The 18,467-nt window shown below is 44.4% G+C and overlaps 1 protein-coding gene across 1 annotated transcript in view; it reads left to right on the plus strand.

Annotated features, from left to right (window-relative positions):
• NOSTRIN (nitric oxide synthase trafficking) overlaps window positions 1-18,467 on the plus strand; it is a 30,141-nt gene that overhangs the window by 4,774 nt on the left and 6,900 nt on the right. Inside the window, exons 2-10 of the mRNA XM_028747720.2 lie at window positions 1,058-1,143; window positions 6,987-7,070; window positions 7,744-7,806; window positions 8,014-8,095; window positions 8,934-8,996; window positions 10,574-10,672; window positions 11,633-11,758; window positions 14,347-14,445; window positions 15,333-15,458. Of these exons, the coding sequence (XP_028603553.2) occupies window positions 1,058-1,143; window positions 6,987-7,070; window positions 7,744-7,806; window positions 8,014-8,095; window positions 8,934-8,996; window positions 10,574-10,672; window positions 11,633-11,758; window positions 14,347-14,445; window positions 15,333-15,458 (828 nt within the window). The remainder of the gene's footprint in view (window positions 1-1,057; window positions 1,144-6,986; window positions 7,071-7,743; window positions 7,807-8,013; window positions 8,096-8,933; window positions 8,997-10,573; window positions 10,673-11,632; window positions 11,759-14,346; window positions 14,446-15,332; window positions 15,459-18,467) is intronic.

Consider the following 18,467-nt stretch of genomic DNA (forward strand, 5'->3'; position numbering starts at 1 on the left):
CAATGCATAGCAGCATTGGGAGAGTGACCTTCCACTTCTGGCTTGCCAAGAGAAAGGGGAGCATCGCGTTGCAGAGGAGCGTCTTCAAAATAGTGACTTGCCTAATCACAAACTGGGCATTGGCTCGCAGAGAGATCTGAATGAGCAAGCTGGCGTTCCCAGGAATGCTTTGTGCAAGTGAGGAAACCTAGCACACCAAATAGGATGCTGCTTTCTACTGGGCCCATGGGTCCTTCTAACTCAAGATTGACAATGCAGGAGCTTTCAAGGCTTCCAGCAGGAGTCCTTTCTTCTAACCCTACCTGGAAATGCCAGGGACTGACCCTGGAATCTTCTGGATGCAAAGCTAAGACTGAGCCACAGCCTCATCCACCCGCCATACACTGGCCTTTCCCCAAATTAGCAGGAGGGGGGCCTTTAATGTGAAAGGAGAGTAGCACAGGTTATCACCATTATTTCTTTTTCAGACCTGTGAGTGCGTTATAATGGAAACACTTCAATATGGGCTTTGACCTGGCACAATGTTTGCATGGGGTGATGGAATTGGGAATGGGAAACAAAACGAACCCTGAGAACCGTTCTGTTTAAGCCGTGTGAGATCTCTCAATGCCAGAGAGGGTGTGTCGATGTGTGGGTGCTACAGAAACTCTGTTGATTTTGTAAAGGTCTCCTCCCTGTGTGTGGATATCATTTCTGTTGGGTGGAGATTTTGGCTAGATTTCAGGGATACGTTGCAATCCACCCACCAGGAACTTCTACCTGTTGTTTAAGTAATGATAACAGTAATATTAATAATACAGGAGTACCTAAGGACCTTGTACATTATCAACAGCTGGTTTTCTGGCTTAAAAGTATGCAATCACTTTGCATGCCCCATTCAGTGATGGAAAAGGAAAAGAAAACCTTTGCTACTGCGGATACTCATTCTCTTCCCACACAAGCTCCACACCTATGTCCTACGCTTTTCTTTCCCTGTGTGGCAGGCAGAACGAGTGCAGACCTGAAATGTTGCCCAAACCTTAAAGCCTGTAAACAAGTCTGTATCTTGTGTTTTCAGTATGACAGGGCATATCAAGATCTGAAAAGATTTTCCAAAAATGGAGATAATTTCTGCAAGCAACTCATGTCTATTCTTCAGCAGAGGTATGTATGTGTCCCCTCAACCTGGTAGACTTCAATCTCCCTTGTTTGCTCAGATGGCAAATTATTTTCTCCAAATGGTATGTGTGTGCTGGCGGAGGGAGTGGGGAGAGAGTTATTGTTCTCCGGAACAGACGTCTATAATACAAGGCTGCTTCTCATTTCCTCCCTGCATGTTCGAACAGTTTCTATAAGGCTTGGTCTGATGCCACTTGAAATATAACTTGCTCATCCAGTAATTACTAGGGTGGCTGCTGGAATGTGAAGAAGGGGAGTGGAGAAAAGGTCTAATAGCAAGGACCAGCTTCAAGGTAGCATATACAGTACATGGATTTTCTTCCTTTGGCCTGATGATGAGCTCAGTTGGATGTAACCCTAAACCATGGTTTTTGCATGGTTGAGACAAGTAGTGTAGGGGAACCTTGAGTTTATGTGCCTCCTTCAGAACAGCCACACAGAGGAATTTGAAAGCTTTCCCCCTTTTTGGTGAAGCACAGGTTGCTATGTCATCTGAGCCAGGTAAACTGTGGTAACCATAATTATAGTTTGTTTAAACAAGCCAATGTGAAGCCATAGTACGTTTCAACAAACCACTGTTAACAGGAGTTCAGCATGCTGTCCAAACCCTAAACTGTGGTTAATCTAAAACAGAAGTAGAAGCTGCTGATCCCCTTGCAAGCTACACCAGTGAGAAGTGGAGAGTGAGGAGTTTGCAAGCCCAAGACTCGCTGCAGCTCATCCCCATGACACGAAACCATAGTTTAATGTTAGGTGTGAAGTTTTTGCTTTGACCTAAAGCAGGCAAGGGGACGCGGGTGGCGCTGTGGGTAAAAGCCTCAGCGCCTAGGGCTTGCCGATCGAAAGGTTGGCGGTTCGAATCCCCGCAGCGGGGTGCGCTCCCATCGTTCGGTCCCAGCGCCTGCCAACCTAGCAGTTCGAAAGCACCCCCGGGTGCAAGTAGATAAATAGGGACCGCTTACTAGCGGGAAGGTAAACGGCGTTTCCGTGTGCTGCGCTGGCTCGCCAGATGCAGCTTGTCACGCTGGCCACGTGACCCGGAAGTGTCTGCGGACAGCGCTGGCTCCCGGCCTCTTGAGTGAGATGAGCGCACAACCCTAGAGTCTGTCAAGACTGGCCCGTACGGGCAGGGGTACCTTTACCTTTACCTTTTAAAGCAGGCAAGCCTTCATAGATTGTGCAAAGTCCAATTCTACCCTGGATTCCCTTGACTGCAGCAAATATGGTTATATATATATATATATTTTTAAAAGACCTGTGCTTCTGGAGCAACACTGGCTTTTGCCTCCCACAAGAGTTCTGACTATTCCAAAATAAAAGCAACAGACACGGCTGGGAAGGGGGAAGAGGCAAGAATAGTGAGTAGGGATGGTGATACTTTGCTGCTGCTGACATCCGAAGTGTTGGAGCAGCACCCTTGAAAAAGAGTGGTGTGGAGGAGTCTACTGGATGATTCCAAATAACTTACTGTATTTTTCGCTCTATAGGACGCACTTCCCCCCTCCAAAAATGAAGGGGAAATGTGTGTGCGTTCCATGGAGCGAATGCAGGTTTCAGCGAATGCACACCGACCCCTCTCACTCTCGAGGCTTCAGGCAGCTACCCGCAAGCCTTCTGAGTGCGGCGGGACTTCCCGCCAGGCTCCGAAGGCTTACGGATTGCAGCCTGAAGCCCGGGGAGCGCAGCGCCAACTCCCGCTGCGCTCCCCGGGCTTCAGGCAGCTATCCGCAAGCTCCGGGAGTGAAGGCGAGGTTGCGCGCAACCTCGCCCCCGCTCCCGGACCCATTCTGGGGGCTGGGGAAGCTCGGGCTTCCCCCGCCCCAGCCCCACGGCTAAAAATGAAGCCAAGCCAGCGAGCGGGATCCATCCTGCTCGGTGTCTTGACTTTTGCCAAAGCCGCGCACAGCCTCTCCTGGCTGGAGAGGTTGCGTGCGGCTAAAGAGGAAGCCAAGACAGCCAGCAGGATGGATCCCGTTTGCTGTCTTGGCTTCTTTGCTCTTTGGGGCTGGGGGGGGAATAATTTTTTTCCCTTTATTTCCCCCCCCCTAAAAACTAGGTGTGCCCTATGGTCCGGTGTGCCCTATGGAGCGAAAAATACGGTAAATGCAGTGCAGACTGAGAGGTGCCCAGTTATAGGAAAGAGTCCCTCATATGGACTTTAGCTCTTAACGCAGAGGGTAATCTCATTGAGGACAGGACTGGGTGGACAGGACACTAAGTGTTAATTAACTCAGGTACTGGGCCATTGCACACATATATATTTGCCATTGCAAACATAAATGTAGGCTTCATCCAGTTACTGTGAAAAGGAGTTTGCTGGAGGTTACCGTACTGTCACTGCCCTATGACCAGGTCATCCTTAAATAGGGCTATCTGTTTGCATTTGATAAGGAAGAAGTTCCAGGGATTCATTAGGCTTGCGCTTACCCAGTCCATTATGCACATTGGTTAATCTGGAGAAATTCACCTGCACGGCAACTGCAGCGGAGAGGATATTTGGCGGGAACCACTAGAGATTCCTCTAACAGGATCACACTTGGCTTGAACTTCCATAGCCCTACTTGGCATGAACAACAGCGGCTTCCTCTGATGCCTTTCTGGCGTTTCCCATTCATTGAAATGTTCAGTTTGTGATCTATGCGTCTGCCTGCAGTTCTGACACACGTTTGGTTATGTAAACCTAATCAGAGGACTCAGCTACATTGGCAAAGAAAAAATGCATTTGCTTTACATGCATTCTAACACTGTGACACCAGATCGCACTGTGGAGTTCCATACAAAGTTTGCAACACATTTAACTGCAGCTCTTTTTTGGTGTGTCTAGATCCAGCCAGAGTAGACTTTTGCACTGGTCCTGACAGGCCAACCAGTGTGAAACTAACCTGGGAGCCACCTGTAAGCAAAAGGGGGGACCTTCAGCAGGCAAGGGTCCAGAGACAGAAAGGGGAAAGTAGGGGAGACAGAAAGGGGAAAGTAGGGGAAGCAAACCCCTGAGCTCTGGCTAACTAAGCAATTCAGTAGAGTGATGCGCATCAAAGTGATTTTCAGTGAAGTGATGCTCAACAGGGTGAATCTGGGGAGCCAGAACCCACACAAGTGATCCAGCAAATGATTTCATAGTGGAACTGAGTAACCAGATCCTGAAGCCAGAAATATTGTTGCTTTGAAGCCTGGAGTTTTTGCACTCTCATAAACAAAAGCCTCAAAGGAAATTCCAGCATTGATTGTGTAGCCTTATGAGGCTTTGCCCTCGGGTGGGAAAAATATTGCGCCCAGGAAAGGGAAGTGGGAGTCAACAGACACTCAAGGAATAGTTTCGGAGAAAAAGCTTTTATTTCTACCATCCATGAACTGGTAGAAGGAGCAAGTGTGATAGTTCACAAAAAGCATGCACGGGTTCACAATCATGTGCACAAACATATATACCCCTTCCAGTTCCCTCCCCTTTTCTCCTCCTTCTTCCAGAGTCCTGCCCCATGAGTTCCTCTGAGCATGAACAGAAAGCTCCCCTGTCTTGGGACCATTTTTGGGCTCTTCCCAGGAAGGGGGTGAGGGAGTTTCAGAGTGTTCAGATATGTTTCAATCTCTTGTTCTGGCATAGTTCCCGGAAAGAAAGTTGCAAGTCAAATGTACTGTTTGGCAAGGTCAACTATAGCCTGAGAAGCGACCTTTGTTACAGCAGAGCGAAATGTTTCTGATGCTTAGCTAATGCATTTTAGCTGCTGAGAAAAATGATTTTGAAAAGCTTTGAGAAGCTTTGAGCCTGCTTTGGGGGGGGGGGACTTCGGGCCTGTCCTTCATTCCTTCAGTTGGATCATGGAGGTGTCATCCCTATTTCCTGTACCTGATATAGATAGGTCATGCAGGTCAGAGATAAAGGATTCTCTTTCGTGGAGACAGGTGGTTGTAGTCATCTAGTCTAGGTCCGATTAGGCCTAGATTTGAACAACAGGCTCCTCTCCCAAGGGCCACAATATTGCATTAATTTTGGATTTCATTGACTGGATTGCCAAAAGCCACATCTTATGCGTATGACTGGTGACCTTGCCTCTACTAAGGTGACCAACCTGATTCACCAGGTTGCCTTTTTTTGCTGGATCGTGCCCCGATTTAGCAGTCATATTGTTCCTGCAATTGCTATTGATTTTGTAAAGTCACAAACAAGAGTTTCGGAAGATTTACTAAGACACATTTCACCCAAGGAGGAAGGCTGGGAGGAAGGCTTTTAGCTCTAACTTGTTATTTCATCCTGAAAACCTAATTCATTTTACTGTCAGATATTCTGAGTAGAGAGCAAGGATTTCATTAGCTGTGCATTCCAAAGAGAAATTGCCATTCCATAGAAGATTTGCCTTGCATCTTAAACCTCAAGGCTCCCCTTTCTAGGAGACACCTTTTTGAAAGTAATTCTTTTCTAAATATGATGAAATGCTTTACCACTTATGCAGTAGGACAAGTAAAATTCAGGCAGACACAAAAACCCCTCAATTCTCTTCCTTTTTTACAAGCTTCCTTTTTACAAGCTTGGGATATCATCATTACTTCCATGCTACTTGGATAATAAAATATGACATTTGTCATGAGATGAACTACATTAAATCACGTCGGTGGGTAATAAATTTACCTTGTGAACATATAAGCCTCATCATCAGCTGATCTGATCTTCTTTTGCATGGCAATGAAAAGAATGGAAACTTCTGCCTATGAAGTGTGCGCTCTACTATCAAGTGATGGTTGCCTCCCCTGAATATTTATTTGGTGCCCCTTTGATTAATGCTGGGGTCTCCAACCTTTTTGGAATTTTGAGTGCCTTGGGTGCCAGCTACAAAATGGCTGCAGTGGGGATGTGGCTTAAACACAAAATGGCTGCCGCATCTAAAGAGCTGGAAAATAGGACCACAAAATGGTGTGAGCATGCTATCCCTCGGTCAATGGGAGCTAAAGAAGCACCTACATCAGTCATCGCCACACTCCCAGAGAAAAGCTATTTGCACCGCTTCCTTCAGAACAGAAGGAATGGAAGTAATCAAATTATTACCTTCGGTCAAATGTGGGCATGTTTAAGGAGACTTGGGGCAAGTAGGAGCGGAGCAGGAATAGCAGACAGTCTCATGTGTATTGTGGATTTTTGAAGGGAGATTTACTGAGACCTTTTTGAGGGCATTGTACAAGGTACTGGTGGGCTCACTGGTGCCCACAGGCACTGTGTTGGTGACCAGTGTTATTGCCTGCATGGTGTATGTGTGAATGAGCCATTGCAGATTAGGCAGTGCACAAATACAATGTTCATTTCACCACAGTGAAGTCAATTTGAACATTTAATTGCATGCTATTAAATGATGTGTAAGAAGTCGATTTAAGTACAGTACATGTATGAACCAGTGCAGAAAACAGATCCACTTGTGCACACATTTCACCTTAATGTGCCATTTTTGCACCAGAGAATTGGAAAGCTTGTCATTTGAGCTCATTGTTTTTAGTTACGTGTCAGGCCTTGTCCTCTGGTTTCTCTGCTATCCATGCCCTGCCACACCCCTCATTTGAAGAGCATCGATTGATAATCAAATTCTAATAAAAGCCAGCAAGAGTGGCTGAGTATTGCTAAACAATTTTCTTGGCTAAATTACATGAATGTTGAAGGCAAACAGGACATAACTGATTCATGATGGTGCATTAGCAGAGCACTTAGGAGTGGTTATGGCACTGCTGAGTGACGTGACTTGTGGGTCAGCATGGAAGAGTAAGAACATACTTCCAAAATGACAGGTCATTGCTGTCGAGATACAAGGAGCTGCTTGCATCATGACCTCTTGTTTCCTTGTTGGCAGGGCTGATTTGGAGATCACATATGGCAAAGGGCTGGATAAACTGGCCCACAAGCTCACCAAAGCGTTGGGCAAAATGAAGGTCAGGTAAGTGACATCATTTCCCACCCAGCCCCCAGTTGCTCCGATGGGGTTTTCTTTTTCCTTTGTCATGGAAAGTCGTAGTCTAGAGCCCTGGGTGTACATGGGGCTCCCATTGCTTCCTATGGCAAATGGAGCTCCAGAAGTGCACCTGGTCCTTTGCCCTTCTGTGCCCAACAATGGAAACCCCTTGCTCAGCAAAAGGTCTGCCTTCCTGGCAGCCATACTTACAGTATGCTGCCTTCTGAGCTAGGCATATGTATTGAGGGGGTGCTGCCACACAGATGCTGCTGCCACATTCTCAACAATAGAATGGGGTGTTGCGGGGGGAGGTCAGTGGAATCCCCAACATCTAATAGAATGGGGCAGCTGTTCCCTGCCAGGTTTGCCTTTTCTCTAAAATGACTGGCACAAGTTTAAAGTCATCTTCTGTGTTTTTAAGGTGACAGTGGCTTGCAGAACAGCTGCAATTCCTCTTGCAAAACAAGCGTTGTGGATTGAGTTTGATCCCCAGTTAGTTGCACAAAATGGCATCCTATGTAAATCTCCATGCAGAAATGTTAAAATGTATTGTGTCTGAGACCAGATTTTTAGCAGACGTGTTGAAGTAAGAATAAATGTGTATACTACATTTCCTTTTTCCTTCCCCCCACCTTTTTTTTTTTTGGTCTCCATTCAGTTATATTTGCAGTGCCTGGCAATGTGTTTCTGAAGGGATGAAGTCTGCCTCCGATTTGCACAAGTAAGTACAGTCTGGTCCATTATTCAAAGTCCACTGAGAGCTGGGAGGGTTTTAAAACCTGTACAATCAACATGGCAGTTTTTATTGCCTACTCTGGGATTGCATGGAGAATATTTACTGCATTTCCCTCAGCGGTTGTCTAGCAAATAATTTTTCGGAAGGCAAATGTTAATGCAGCAGTGTATATGTTTTATGTTCTGTGCCCAGGAAACTTGGCAAAGCCATTCAGATGGAAGCTATAAGTCCAACAAATCACGTCCTAGAGGAGCATGAGAAGAGGAAAAAAGCAGTGAGTTCAAATAACCTTGCTTTTCTGATGATCTGGTGCAATGTCTGTGCAGGTGATGATGCATAATGCACAAAGTTCTGTTTCTAAGTAAGGCTGCAGTTCTGCATTGTTAAAGTCAATGGCTTCTGATTGCTGGTGGCTTCAGCAGGAGCAGGATCACAACCTAAGTCTATGAGGATTTGGTTTTGCAAAGGGCCTCTTACAAATCTGGTGTGATGCTAATATTATTGTCCACTTGCCCTAAATATATATATATATATTTCCTTTAAAATCTTTAGATTCCGACTTTCCTTAAAAGGCCCAGATATTCTTAGGCTGTACATTGATAATGGAACAAAGCCATATTGTCTCGCCCCTCATATACACAATCCATCACTGTGCTCTGCAGGATACCATCTTAATAGAAGATCCATTCCAGACCTTTGGATTTCCCTCCTGTTACATATTAGGCAGGAACTATCTCTGTTGAAAGACCTTCCTCTTTCAACAAGTTAAGATCTGTACTGTACATGTATCTGTACTAGAACCATTTTTATATATAGAATTGTCTTTCAAGTGTTTGCATTTATTTTTATATAGGTAACTGCTTTTAATTGTTTTTTGCACTTTGATGTCTCATGGTTGGTTTTTGTGCTTTTTTAAATAATTGTACATTTTATGGTTGTCGCCTCCCTGGGGAAGTTATGGTTAAGGACAGAGGATAAAATAAATAAATAAATAAATAAATAAATAAATAAATAAATAAATAAATAAGCAAGCAAGCAAGCAAGCAAGCAAGCAAGCAAGCAAGCAAGCAATGATATGCTTCTCAAATGTCATTGTGTTTCTCTTCCATAAGCTAGATAATACAGTTGCGAAGGCAGCGGACCTGGTGACCGGCAACTGGCGCCAACAAATAAAGGCAAGTTTCCATTTTTCGTCGTTGCAAAGGTAATATGATAGCCATGTTCAAATATATAAAAGGATGTCATATAGAGGAGGGAGAAAGGTTGTTTTCTGCTGCTCCAGAGAAGCGGACACGGAGCAATGGATCCAAACTACAAGAAAGAAGATTCCACCTAAACATTAGGAAGAACTTCCTGACAGTAAGAGCTGTTCGACAGTGGAATTTGCTGCCAAGGAGTGTGGTGGACTCTCCGTCTTTGGAGGTCTTTAAGCAGAGGCTTGACAACCATATGTCAGGAGTGCTCTGATGGTGTTTCCTGCTTGGCAGGGGGTTGGACTCGATGGCCCTTGTGGTCTATTCCAACTCTATGATTCTATGATTCTATACCAAGTCAAGATCAACCCACAGGAAACTCTTCCGCGTCCCATTGAATTCAGCTATGCGAAGGGGGCTAAGAAGTGCTTGATTAGATTATGTCCCATGGTTTGAAATAAAAGGCATTGGTTAGCTATGCTAGAATGCAGCTATAGAGGGAGTTTGAAAACCCATCTATGGAGAGGAAAGGCAGGCCCATGTGGTATCATCTCTATGAGCATTAAACAGCAAAGGATATGATCTACAGGCTAAATGGAGCATAGGAAGCTTCCTTATACAAATGTATCTTTAGTTGTCTTACCATTATTGAAGATGGGTCCTTTTGCATGCAAAAAAAAAAGTGTTCTTCCACTTGGCTACAGAACTTTCCTTCCCCTCACTCCCAATGGAACAACAAAGCTGTGTACCGTTTTTCTGGTGCAAGGCACCTTCCTGTGTTTCTATCAACTACAAAGGTATCCAGCACCCAAAATTTCACTTGCAGGCATTTGAAACTGTATAGATCTGTGGTGCCCATCTTTGTTGTTCCAGACCAGATCAACAAAGTGAAAAATGATTGTGTGTGTGTACATATTTGCAAGTGGTTTCTGGTCGCATCCACTCTATGAATGCACATGGCTTCCCTCAAAGAATCCTGAGAGCTTCAATTTGAGGGGGTGCCTGGAATTGTAGTTCTGTGAGGAGGGAACTACAATTCCCAGGATTCTTTGGGAGGAAGCCATGCGCTTTAAATGCACGGTGTGGATGTGACCTCTGTGACACAGGTGAAGAAGATACAGACTTCACAGGAATTCCAGCCCAGGTTGCTGTTGGTGAGGCTGTGCAGATCAGTTTGCTGCATCTGAATCTCAGTGGAGGTCTTTAGATCAACACCATTTGTGAAGCTTACGAACACAAGGATTAATTTATGTGCTCAAGAGCAGCTAGTAACCGAATGCAGCATAATGAGAAGCCATCACTTGTCCCCTGCCTGATGATATCTCCTTTGCACCATACGCCAGGCTCGCCATTCCAAGACAATGACATCTTACCCACTGTCAGAGTCGCGCCCTAACCCCTTCCGTCAGTGAAAGACGAGTCTGGGCAGAGAACAATAATCACGACATCAAATAATAAATTGTCTATGAGAGATCCCTACTCAGTTCGATCCCCAGCTCAGCTTGAAAAATATGCAGTTCCCCTCACATCTCAATTGATTTCTGTGTGTTTGGTGGCAGGCCAAGAAGAAATTAAAGGAGCTAACCAAGAACCACGAAGCGCTCTTCCGCGAAACAGAGAGCTCCCAAGCGTTGGCTTCGCCAAAGACCAAAAGGAAGGTAAATCTTCAGACAAAGCGCTTGCCTCTTGGTTTCCACACAGCCAGATTACCTGCCTGCAACCATGTGGGTTGTGTGTAAGGGAATGGGTGTCCCCAGGAAAATTCCCAGTGTCCCCTGGGCCAAGAGCATTAGGTCACATGATGCAGTGCAATCTCCACCACAGTAGAAGCTAAGGTAGATGACAAATCATGAAGACAGTGTGGTGGCATGGTTAGAGGGCTGGACTAGGTCCAGAGAGACCCAGATTCCATACACTCCCAACATTTCTCTGATGAAAATTGGGACGTCCAATTTTTAAAATAATAATCATAATAATATAAGACCCCACCCATCTGACAGGGTAGCCCAACCACTCTGGATGGCTTCCAACATACGTATATAAAAACATATTGAAACATTAATTATAAGAATATAAGTTTACCACTTCTCCTCACTATCCTCCCTCCTTTCTTCTTTCCCAATCAAATCCACACTTGATGATGAAGCGCTGTACATGACCTTGGGCCAGTTACTATCTCTCTCCCCAGCTTATCTCATAAGGTTTTTATGAGGATAAAATGGTGGACAAGAGGCATATGTGAGGTTATTGAATTGAACGTTGGGCTATAAAAGTAGTAACGATAATAACAGCCTACTTTTCTGAAGCAGTGGTCCTGCCAGGCTGCTAAAGAGAATGACAGGAGTCAATCTGTTAGGTATCTTTGAGGGGAGAGGGTGACTTTCAGCATTGTGAAGCAAAGACTCAAGATTTACTACACACAAAACACAGTTTTCTGCATGTTGTCATGCACATAGCACACTGTTAAGCTGTTGGCCTTACCTCTCCTGACCTCACAGGTGCATAAATAGAGGATAATTTGCCCCTGCCAACATGGCTATGAGAACAATTCCTCTGGTGAGAGAAGTCAATCATCTTTCTCTTTTTTTAAACAACTTGCATTTATATTTTCATTTCAGTTGCTCAGAAACCTGGAAAAATCTGCGACGAAACTGGGAAAGGACGATGAAGATTACTATGACAAGAATCTAGCCGCCTGTAAAACTAGGTTGAAATGGGAAAGCACTTTAGAAAATTGCCACCAGGCAAGTCGTTTGAGGTTCTTTTCTTGTGCTGTTGTACATTTTCATTCTGACACTTCCCCTTGAATATAAACAAGCCTCATTTCTGCACTGCCATCCATTTTTTATTTTGATTTGCAATTCAGTGAGAACAGTGAGGTACCTCCTGATTTACAGCTGTGTGTTCGAGAAGGGAAAGGGGGCGGGTGGGAATCAAGGTCCTGGGAGCAGAGGACTACTCTTGGAAGTTATAAACATTAAAGGGAGGAGCTGCAGATCAAAATGCAGCTCAAGATTAGAGAACATGTTCTGCAAGCCGGACGGTTCCTGGTTGAGTTCCCCAACTCTACAACTAGAAAGGCCTCAGGCTGGAGCCAGTTAGAGTAGACAACCCCAGGTGAATCAGAACAGAACTCAGAGGTATGTCCAAGGCTCCATCTCTGGCATCTCTCCAGAGAAGGCTGTATAAAACCCCGGAGCACTGCTGACTTGGCATATCCTCAGAATGACACAGCTTCATATGTTTGTGCATGCATTTGTCACCCCATGCTAGCATAGCAAATTGTCCCAGGGAATAAGAAAGTCAGTCCTGCAACATCCACTGGAATTGCTTGATGATGATGATGATGATTGTGGTGTTCGTATGGAACCCCCGGTCGTCTCGCAGACTATTGACCTGTACACTACTAATCCGCTGCCACCAACCAGGTCCTCCCTGGCAAATCACTTAGTCTCAGTCAGGTTCTCAAATTAACAAAGAAGAGTGTAGTTTATTTCAGACACAAACAAACTTTAACCGCATTCCAAACCTTGTTACTCTTTACCTTCTTAGTCTTGTTTTATCCTCTCTATCTCTTCTACCTCCCCTCACACAAGAAACCACTGCACTAACTGTCTCTCTATTTCCAACTGCCTGCCAACTGCTTTTCCAACTGCCTTTCCCAACCAACCCACTATCTGGCTGGGTTTCCCCTGCTTCTCTGAGGCTGCTTCTATTTCTTAGTTTCTTAGGAGAAGATATCCCTTTGGCACCAGTACACCAGGCCATTTAATCTAGCCTTGAAATTGCTTGATTCTCACCCATCTCAAAAGGGTGGAGGCTCACACAGAGCCCCAGTTTGCACCTAACCGTAAGCCAAGCTTATGAAGAAGCAAACATTTGGGCTCCTGGAGAGGAAATCCCAGCCTCTTTGCTGGTGATCCCTGGCCATTTTGCTGCTGCGTTGAGCTCAGCTGTACTTTGGCCTAGTGTGTTGCCTGGGGGTGGAAAACAGCACTCACTGCCATGACTATGACACGGCTTGGGAGGAGAGAGGCTCAGAAGCATCATTGAATGTGACCCATGGGGTCAGTGTGGACGTCTACCCCCCATGGCAAAATTTGTAGATCCAACAAAGCCGCAACATCTGGTTTGTCATAGACGTTATAATCTGACTTGAAACGTAATGAAATATAATTCATCAAAGTGGCTTTTTAAAGAAACACCCTCCCACCCCCCTAAAAAGCACCAGCATCAACAGATTGGCCGTAAATTTCATACTCAATCATTTTTTTTTCTAGAAGCAGAAATTTAATTAAATGCTGTTAAGCATCACCACCTCCACAGAGTTACTGTATTTTTAATCACACGCTGAGTTCTGCTCCAAGCCTTTTAGCATTCTTCAGCTAAAGGAACACCTACATAAAAGAGACGAAGTGTGCAATGCAGCCAAAGCAAAACACTTTTAAACCCGGTTGATTTCAGTGGAGGGAGAATCATGTGCTTTACATGTGTGCCTATGGCTGTTTGGGTGCACCCTTTCCACTCACGGGGGTCCTAAGTACCTGTGTGATGTAATGAGTAGGTTGATAGTAGGGACGCGGGTGGCGCTGTGGTCTAAAGCACTGAGCTTCTTGGGCTTGCCGATCAGAAGGTTGGCAGTTTGAATCCCCACAATGGGGTGAGCTCCCATTGCTCTTTCCCAGCTCCTGCCAACCTAGCAGTTCGAAAGTATGCCAGTGCAAGTAGATAAATAGGTATCACTGCAGAGAGAAGGTAAATGGTGTTTCCGTGCACTCTGGCTTCCGTCACAGTGTTCCGTTGCGCCAGAAGCAGTTTAGTCATGCTGGCCATGTGACCTGAAAGCTGTCTGTGGACAAACTCCGGCTCCCTCGACCTGAAAGCGAGATGAGTGCCGCAACCCCATATTCGCCTTTGACTGGACTTAACCATCCAAGGGTCCTTTACCTAGGTTGATAGTACAGTGGTACCTTGGGTTACATACACTTCAGGTTACAGACTCCAGAAATAGTACCTCGGGTTAAGAACTTTGCTTCAGGATGAGAACAGAAATTGTGCTCCAAATAATAATTCTAGCATGACTAGAAACCATGGATGGAAATTGCAGGGCAGGTTTTGGGGGACATATTAGGAACACTTCCTATTGGTAATGCTGTTCAGCAGTGGAGCAGATTGTCTTGGGATGTGGCAGGTTCTCATTTGCAGAAGCTATTTTTGCATAGTCTGGATTGGGGACGGGGTTCCTCTGGTGGCTCTGTATGCAGCAGACCAATCTAATCCTTGCAGATTGCCCATTTTGTGTGGTAATGGCTTCCTCCCTTCCTTTAAACAGAGCATCCTAGAACTCGAAAAGGAGCGACTGCATCTTCTGTGCAATACATTAAATTGTTACAGCCAGCATCTTTCCAGTTTGGCACAGAACCTAATTGCGGTATGTAATATTACGATTTTTTACCTCCAGTGGTTAGAAAGTTTGTTTTTAAAAAGGAACTGTTTCCAGTTCAAGAACGTTGTTTTGCAAAATGAACTGGTTCAGTTCCAGTTCATCCAAATGAACCTTTTAGTTCATAAAAAGTTCATCCTTGGCATACATTTTTTCAGCATTCAGAATGTTACCAGCCAGTATGCTGAACCAAAGTCCAAAAGCAAATCGGAGGCCACACACAAGTAATAAGATGTCTGACAGACAGAACGTAAGCAGGTTAAACTTTCCCCATAATTGTATTTCCATACTAGAAGACTTACTCTGTTTTATTTCTGCCACCTACACAGCTGTTAGAGGCACAAAGCATCACTGTTGCTAAGGAATCAGAAAGAAGGAATGTGAGGCATTTCTCTCTTCTAACCTGAATAGCTTGCAGCAAGAAGTACAGGTCCAGGAAGAGGTGCGGGAAATGCCTCACATTCCTTCTGATTCCTTAGCAACAGTGACTGACTTAGTGTCTTTAGCAACAGCCTAATAAGCCTTAGACCGTTCCTGCCACATTTAGCTTTGCAACTTTCTTTAGAAATGTTTGGTTGATATATTTTTTTTAAAAAAAATGAAAGTTAAGAGTCCAGGCCTCCTGTTGGGGGATGGCGAGGGCAAAAGTAATGAACATGAAGATGAACTATAAATCATTCAAAGTTCTACCCCCAAACTGAACTTTATTCACCTTTAGAACACCTGACATTTACAAGTACTACTTTCAAGTGTAGTTTTTGAACTAGTTAGTGAACTTTGTTCAATGGGACTAGTTCATTCCAAGCGCTGTTCACTTCCATTTAAATACTATTAGAACTTCTTGTCATAATGAATCTTGTTTGTCCTTATTCTAGTGCCACACAAGGCTTCATAATGCGGTCAGTGAAGTTGATGCACACAAGGACACACAGATGTTAGGAGAAGAAATGTCCATGCCTGCTACAGAGACCAAGCTGGAGCTGTTATTAACAGACTATTATGTGAGTGCACTACTGAGATGCTTGTCATCATGACGGGCAATGTTTGTATGGCAATAGGAACTGCCTGCTAGGGCTGGGCGATTTATCGATATATCGTTCAAACCCAGTTTGAAGTCCATATCGTGATATCAGTTTCATAGTTTTTGACCTGGCAATATATCGTGAATAAGGATGTTTGTGTGTGTGCTATGCAAAAATCACAATGTAGGAAAAAGCATGGAGCCAACCAATGCTTCTCTTGATTCCTGCAGCCTGTTAGCTCTGCTGGCTCAGCTCTCCCCCGCCTCCTTCAGGGAGCAGCGAATCACAAGAGCAGTGGCCGGTGAAAACCACAATGCAGTAAAAACTGAAGCCAGCCAGTGCCTCTACATAGCTCCATCCTTATTTCAGACATCATGACATATCAGTATATTGCAATGTTTAGCCAATGCCATATCACGATGTTGAAAACAAGATATCGCCCAGTACTACTGACAGCTGTAGGAATCTCTGGAGGAAGTGTAATGGCATGCCTCTTGGTGCATTCTGTGTAAACTATAAAACTGAGAGCCAGCTACCCAGTAGTAGGCAGGTTTTGCTCTGATTTCACCAGTGTCTAACTGCGGCACTTTACTTTCCCTGTCAGGGTGAATGACAGGTACCAATTTGGCAGAAAGTAAAAGAGGGAAACAATTAATATGGGAATTGAATAGATTTCTTGCCATCCGTGATCCCATTTCTCAAGATTGCTCCCATCTGTATACCTCCAGCCTCTTCTGTTCCTTAGGACTGCTCTTACCATGTGTGTTGGCCCGTTCAAGTGTATGATTAGCACATCAGTACTTTGGTGGCCCAGATGGGCATGCTGGCCCTGTAGTCCAGTGGTAGAGCATCTGTATTGCACAGGTTCAATTTCTGGCATCTCCAGCTAGGGATGAGAATGTCTCCTGTCTGCAAACCTGGACACCCTCAGCCAATCATTTGTGGGAAAACTGAGCTAGATCATCCTATGCTCTGACCTAGTACAGGGCAGCTTCTCAAGGTCCTATGCTGGCATGCTAACATTACATATGAATAAACCATGGTACATGCATTTTACTGTGACTGAGCACACATGGAATATTCAGGCTTTACCCATGGCCCACATCTTGTAAAAATCAGGAGTGTGTTGCAAGAGTGGGACAAAACATTGAGAAGCAGCTTGTGTATTAACAAACAGATACTATGAAAATATTGATTTGCAGGTTGCAAATAGGTTGGTGATTACCTGAACACTGTTTTGTTCTCTCTTGCAATAAATGCCATTGCAACCATGTTCAGCTCATAATGCAAGTTCTAAATTAACACCCCAAATGTAGAGCATCTGAAGCAGCCAAGCCACATTCTAGATCCTTAAAAGGGCTTGTAATATTTTGGCGCCACTGCTGTTTTTGCTTCACAAAGGACTGATGACAAATCAACGGGTGCTGCCAGTGCTTTATCCACACAGAAGAAGCAGTTGACATAAATCAGAAACTAGGGTCCACAGGGCCAAAAGCCACAGCGGGTGCCTTCTTGACTATTATACTTTCTCCTGTGACTGTCTGTATGGGGGAATTCAACATCATGCAATTACTAAGCTATAATACAATAGCAACAGAGAGCTGCTTTTTCAGCACTGTCGCTTTGCATGCCACTTAATCACAAGGTTTTATTGGCACAGCAATTATGCTTACGCATTGCAAAAGCACAATATGATAAGCAGAACTGGAGTATCCAAATAATGGATCTGGATAAGCTTATTGCCTGTAACTATTATTATTCAACTGAGCTGGGAACATTTTTCAATTTTTTATGTGTTAAGACTTTGCAGGGGAAACTATAGGGCTGTGTTCACATGTACACGTACACGCACACACACAATGGGCAAGCATCAGAATTCCAAGGTAATTACCCTGTTCATTAGTTTTGGGGACCAGACAGAATCAGAGATGTGTTAAACGTTTCACTGATTTTTAACGAACCTTCTTTCAAATCATCTTTCTGATAACATCCATGCTTGTGCATAATTTCAGAGTGTCTGCTTCTTCTGATGTACCACCCTTGCTTTGTTGCACCATAAAACTAACATTTCAAGACAAAGAGAAAGGAAGTTCTGCAAAAGGAACATTTGTATGCTACGTCACATAGTTCTGTTACTAGAAATGGTGATTTGCCGAGCGACTCATAATATTGCTGCATGCGTGCAATCAAATTATTTCATATTGAGAATAATAATTTAGCACAATCCAATATTGACTAAATAACACTATTTGATTTATTCTAACTGTATTGCTTGTGGCCTGGAGACTTGAGTAGGGATCAGGATTTTAAAGTCCCAGGGCAAATCTGTAATATTCGAAGTAGGACCAGCATGCCCCAATGTGGAGGGCAAAAAGATTGAGTGCAGGACAGTTGATGCCTGTGGGCAACAGAACATCCCAATAAGTTTACTTTAGAAAGATGTTGGGTCTGGTCTTCTACCGTTTACCACCTCTAAGTGGCCCTCTCAGAAAACTAGAGTCTTGGACAGAATATACAGGTTAGTTTAGTGCTTGCTAATCTCTACTGCCGTCACCTGTGATTGCCAGAATACCATAAGACCCATAAATTCTGGCTGATAGGACATTCATCTTCCTTTTCTAAGAAAATGCTCTCGGGGTCTAAGTGCTTTGATGGATCGCTGCCTTGCCTTAGAATCAGAGAATTGTAGAGTTGGAAGGGATCACAAGGGACCATGTATTCCAGCTCCCTGCAGTGCAGGAATCTTTTGCCCAACTTGTGGCTCAAGCCCACAACCCTGAAATTAAGAGTTGTATGCTCTACCAACTGAGCTATTGCCATCAGTATTGCTTTTTTAAATCTGAGACTAAATACTGAAACATTTTGTAGTGCATGAAGCCATGGTGAAGTCAACCGTGTTGTCACTTGGACTTGATTTGTGCAGACCGTGCCAGTGTCAACACTCAATGTGTGCTTGAGTTTAGAGTAGTACCAAATTCAGGCTTCATT

The sequence above is a fragment of the Podarcis muralis genome, chromosome 1 (genome assembly GCF_964188315.1).
Source record: "Podarcis muralis chromosome 1, rPodMur119.hap1.1, whole genome shotgun sequence".
In the NCBI taxonomy this organism is placed as follows: Eukaryota; Metazoa; Chordata; class Lepidosauria; order Squamata; family Lacertidae; genus Podarcis; species Podarcis muralis.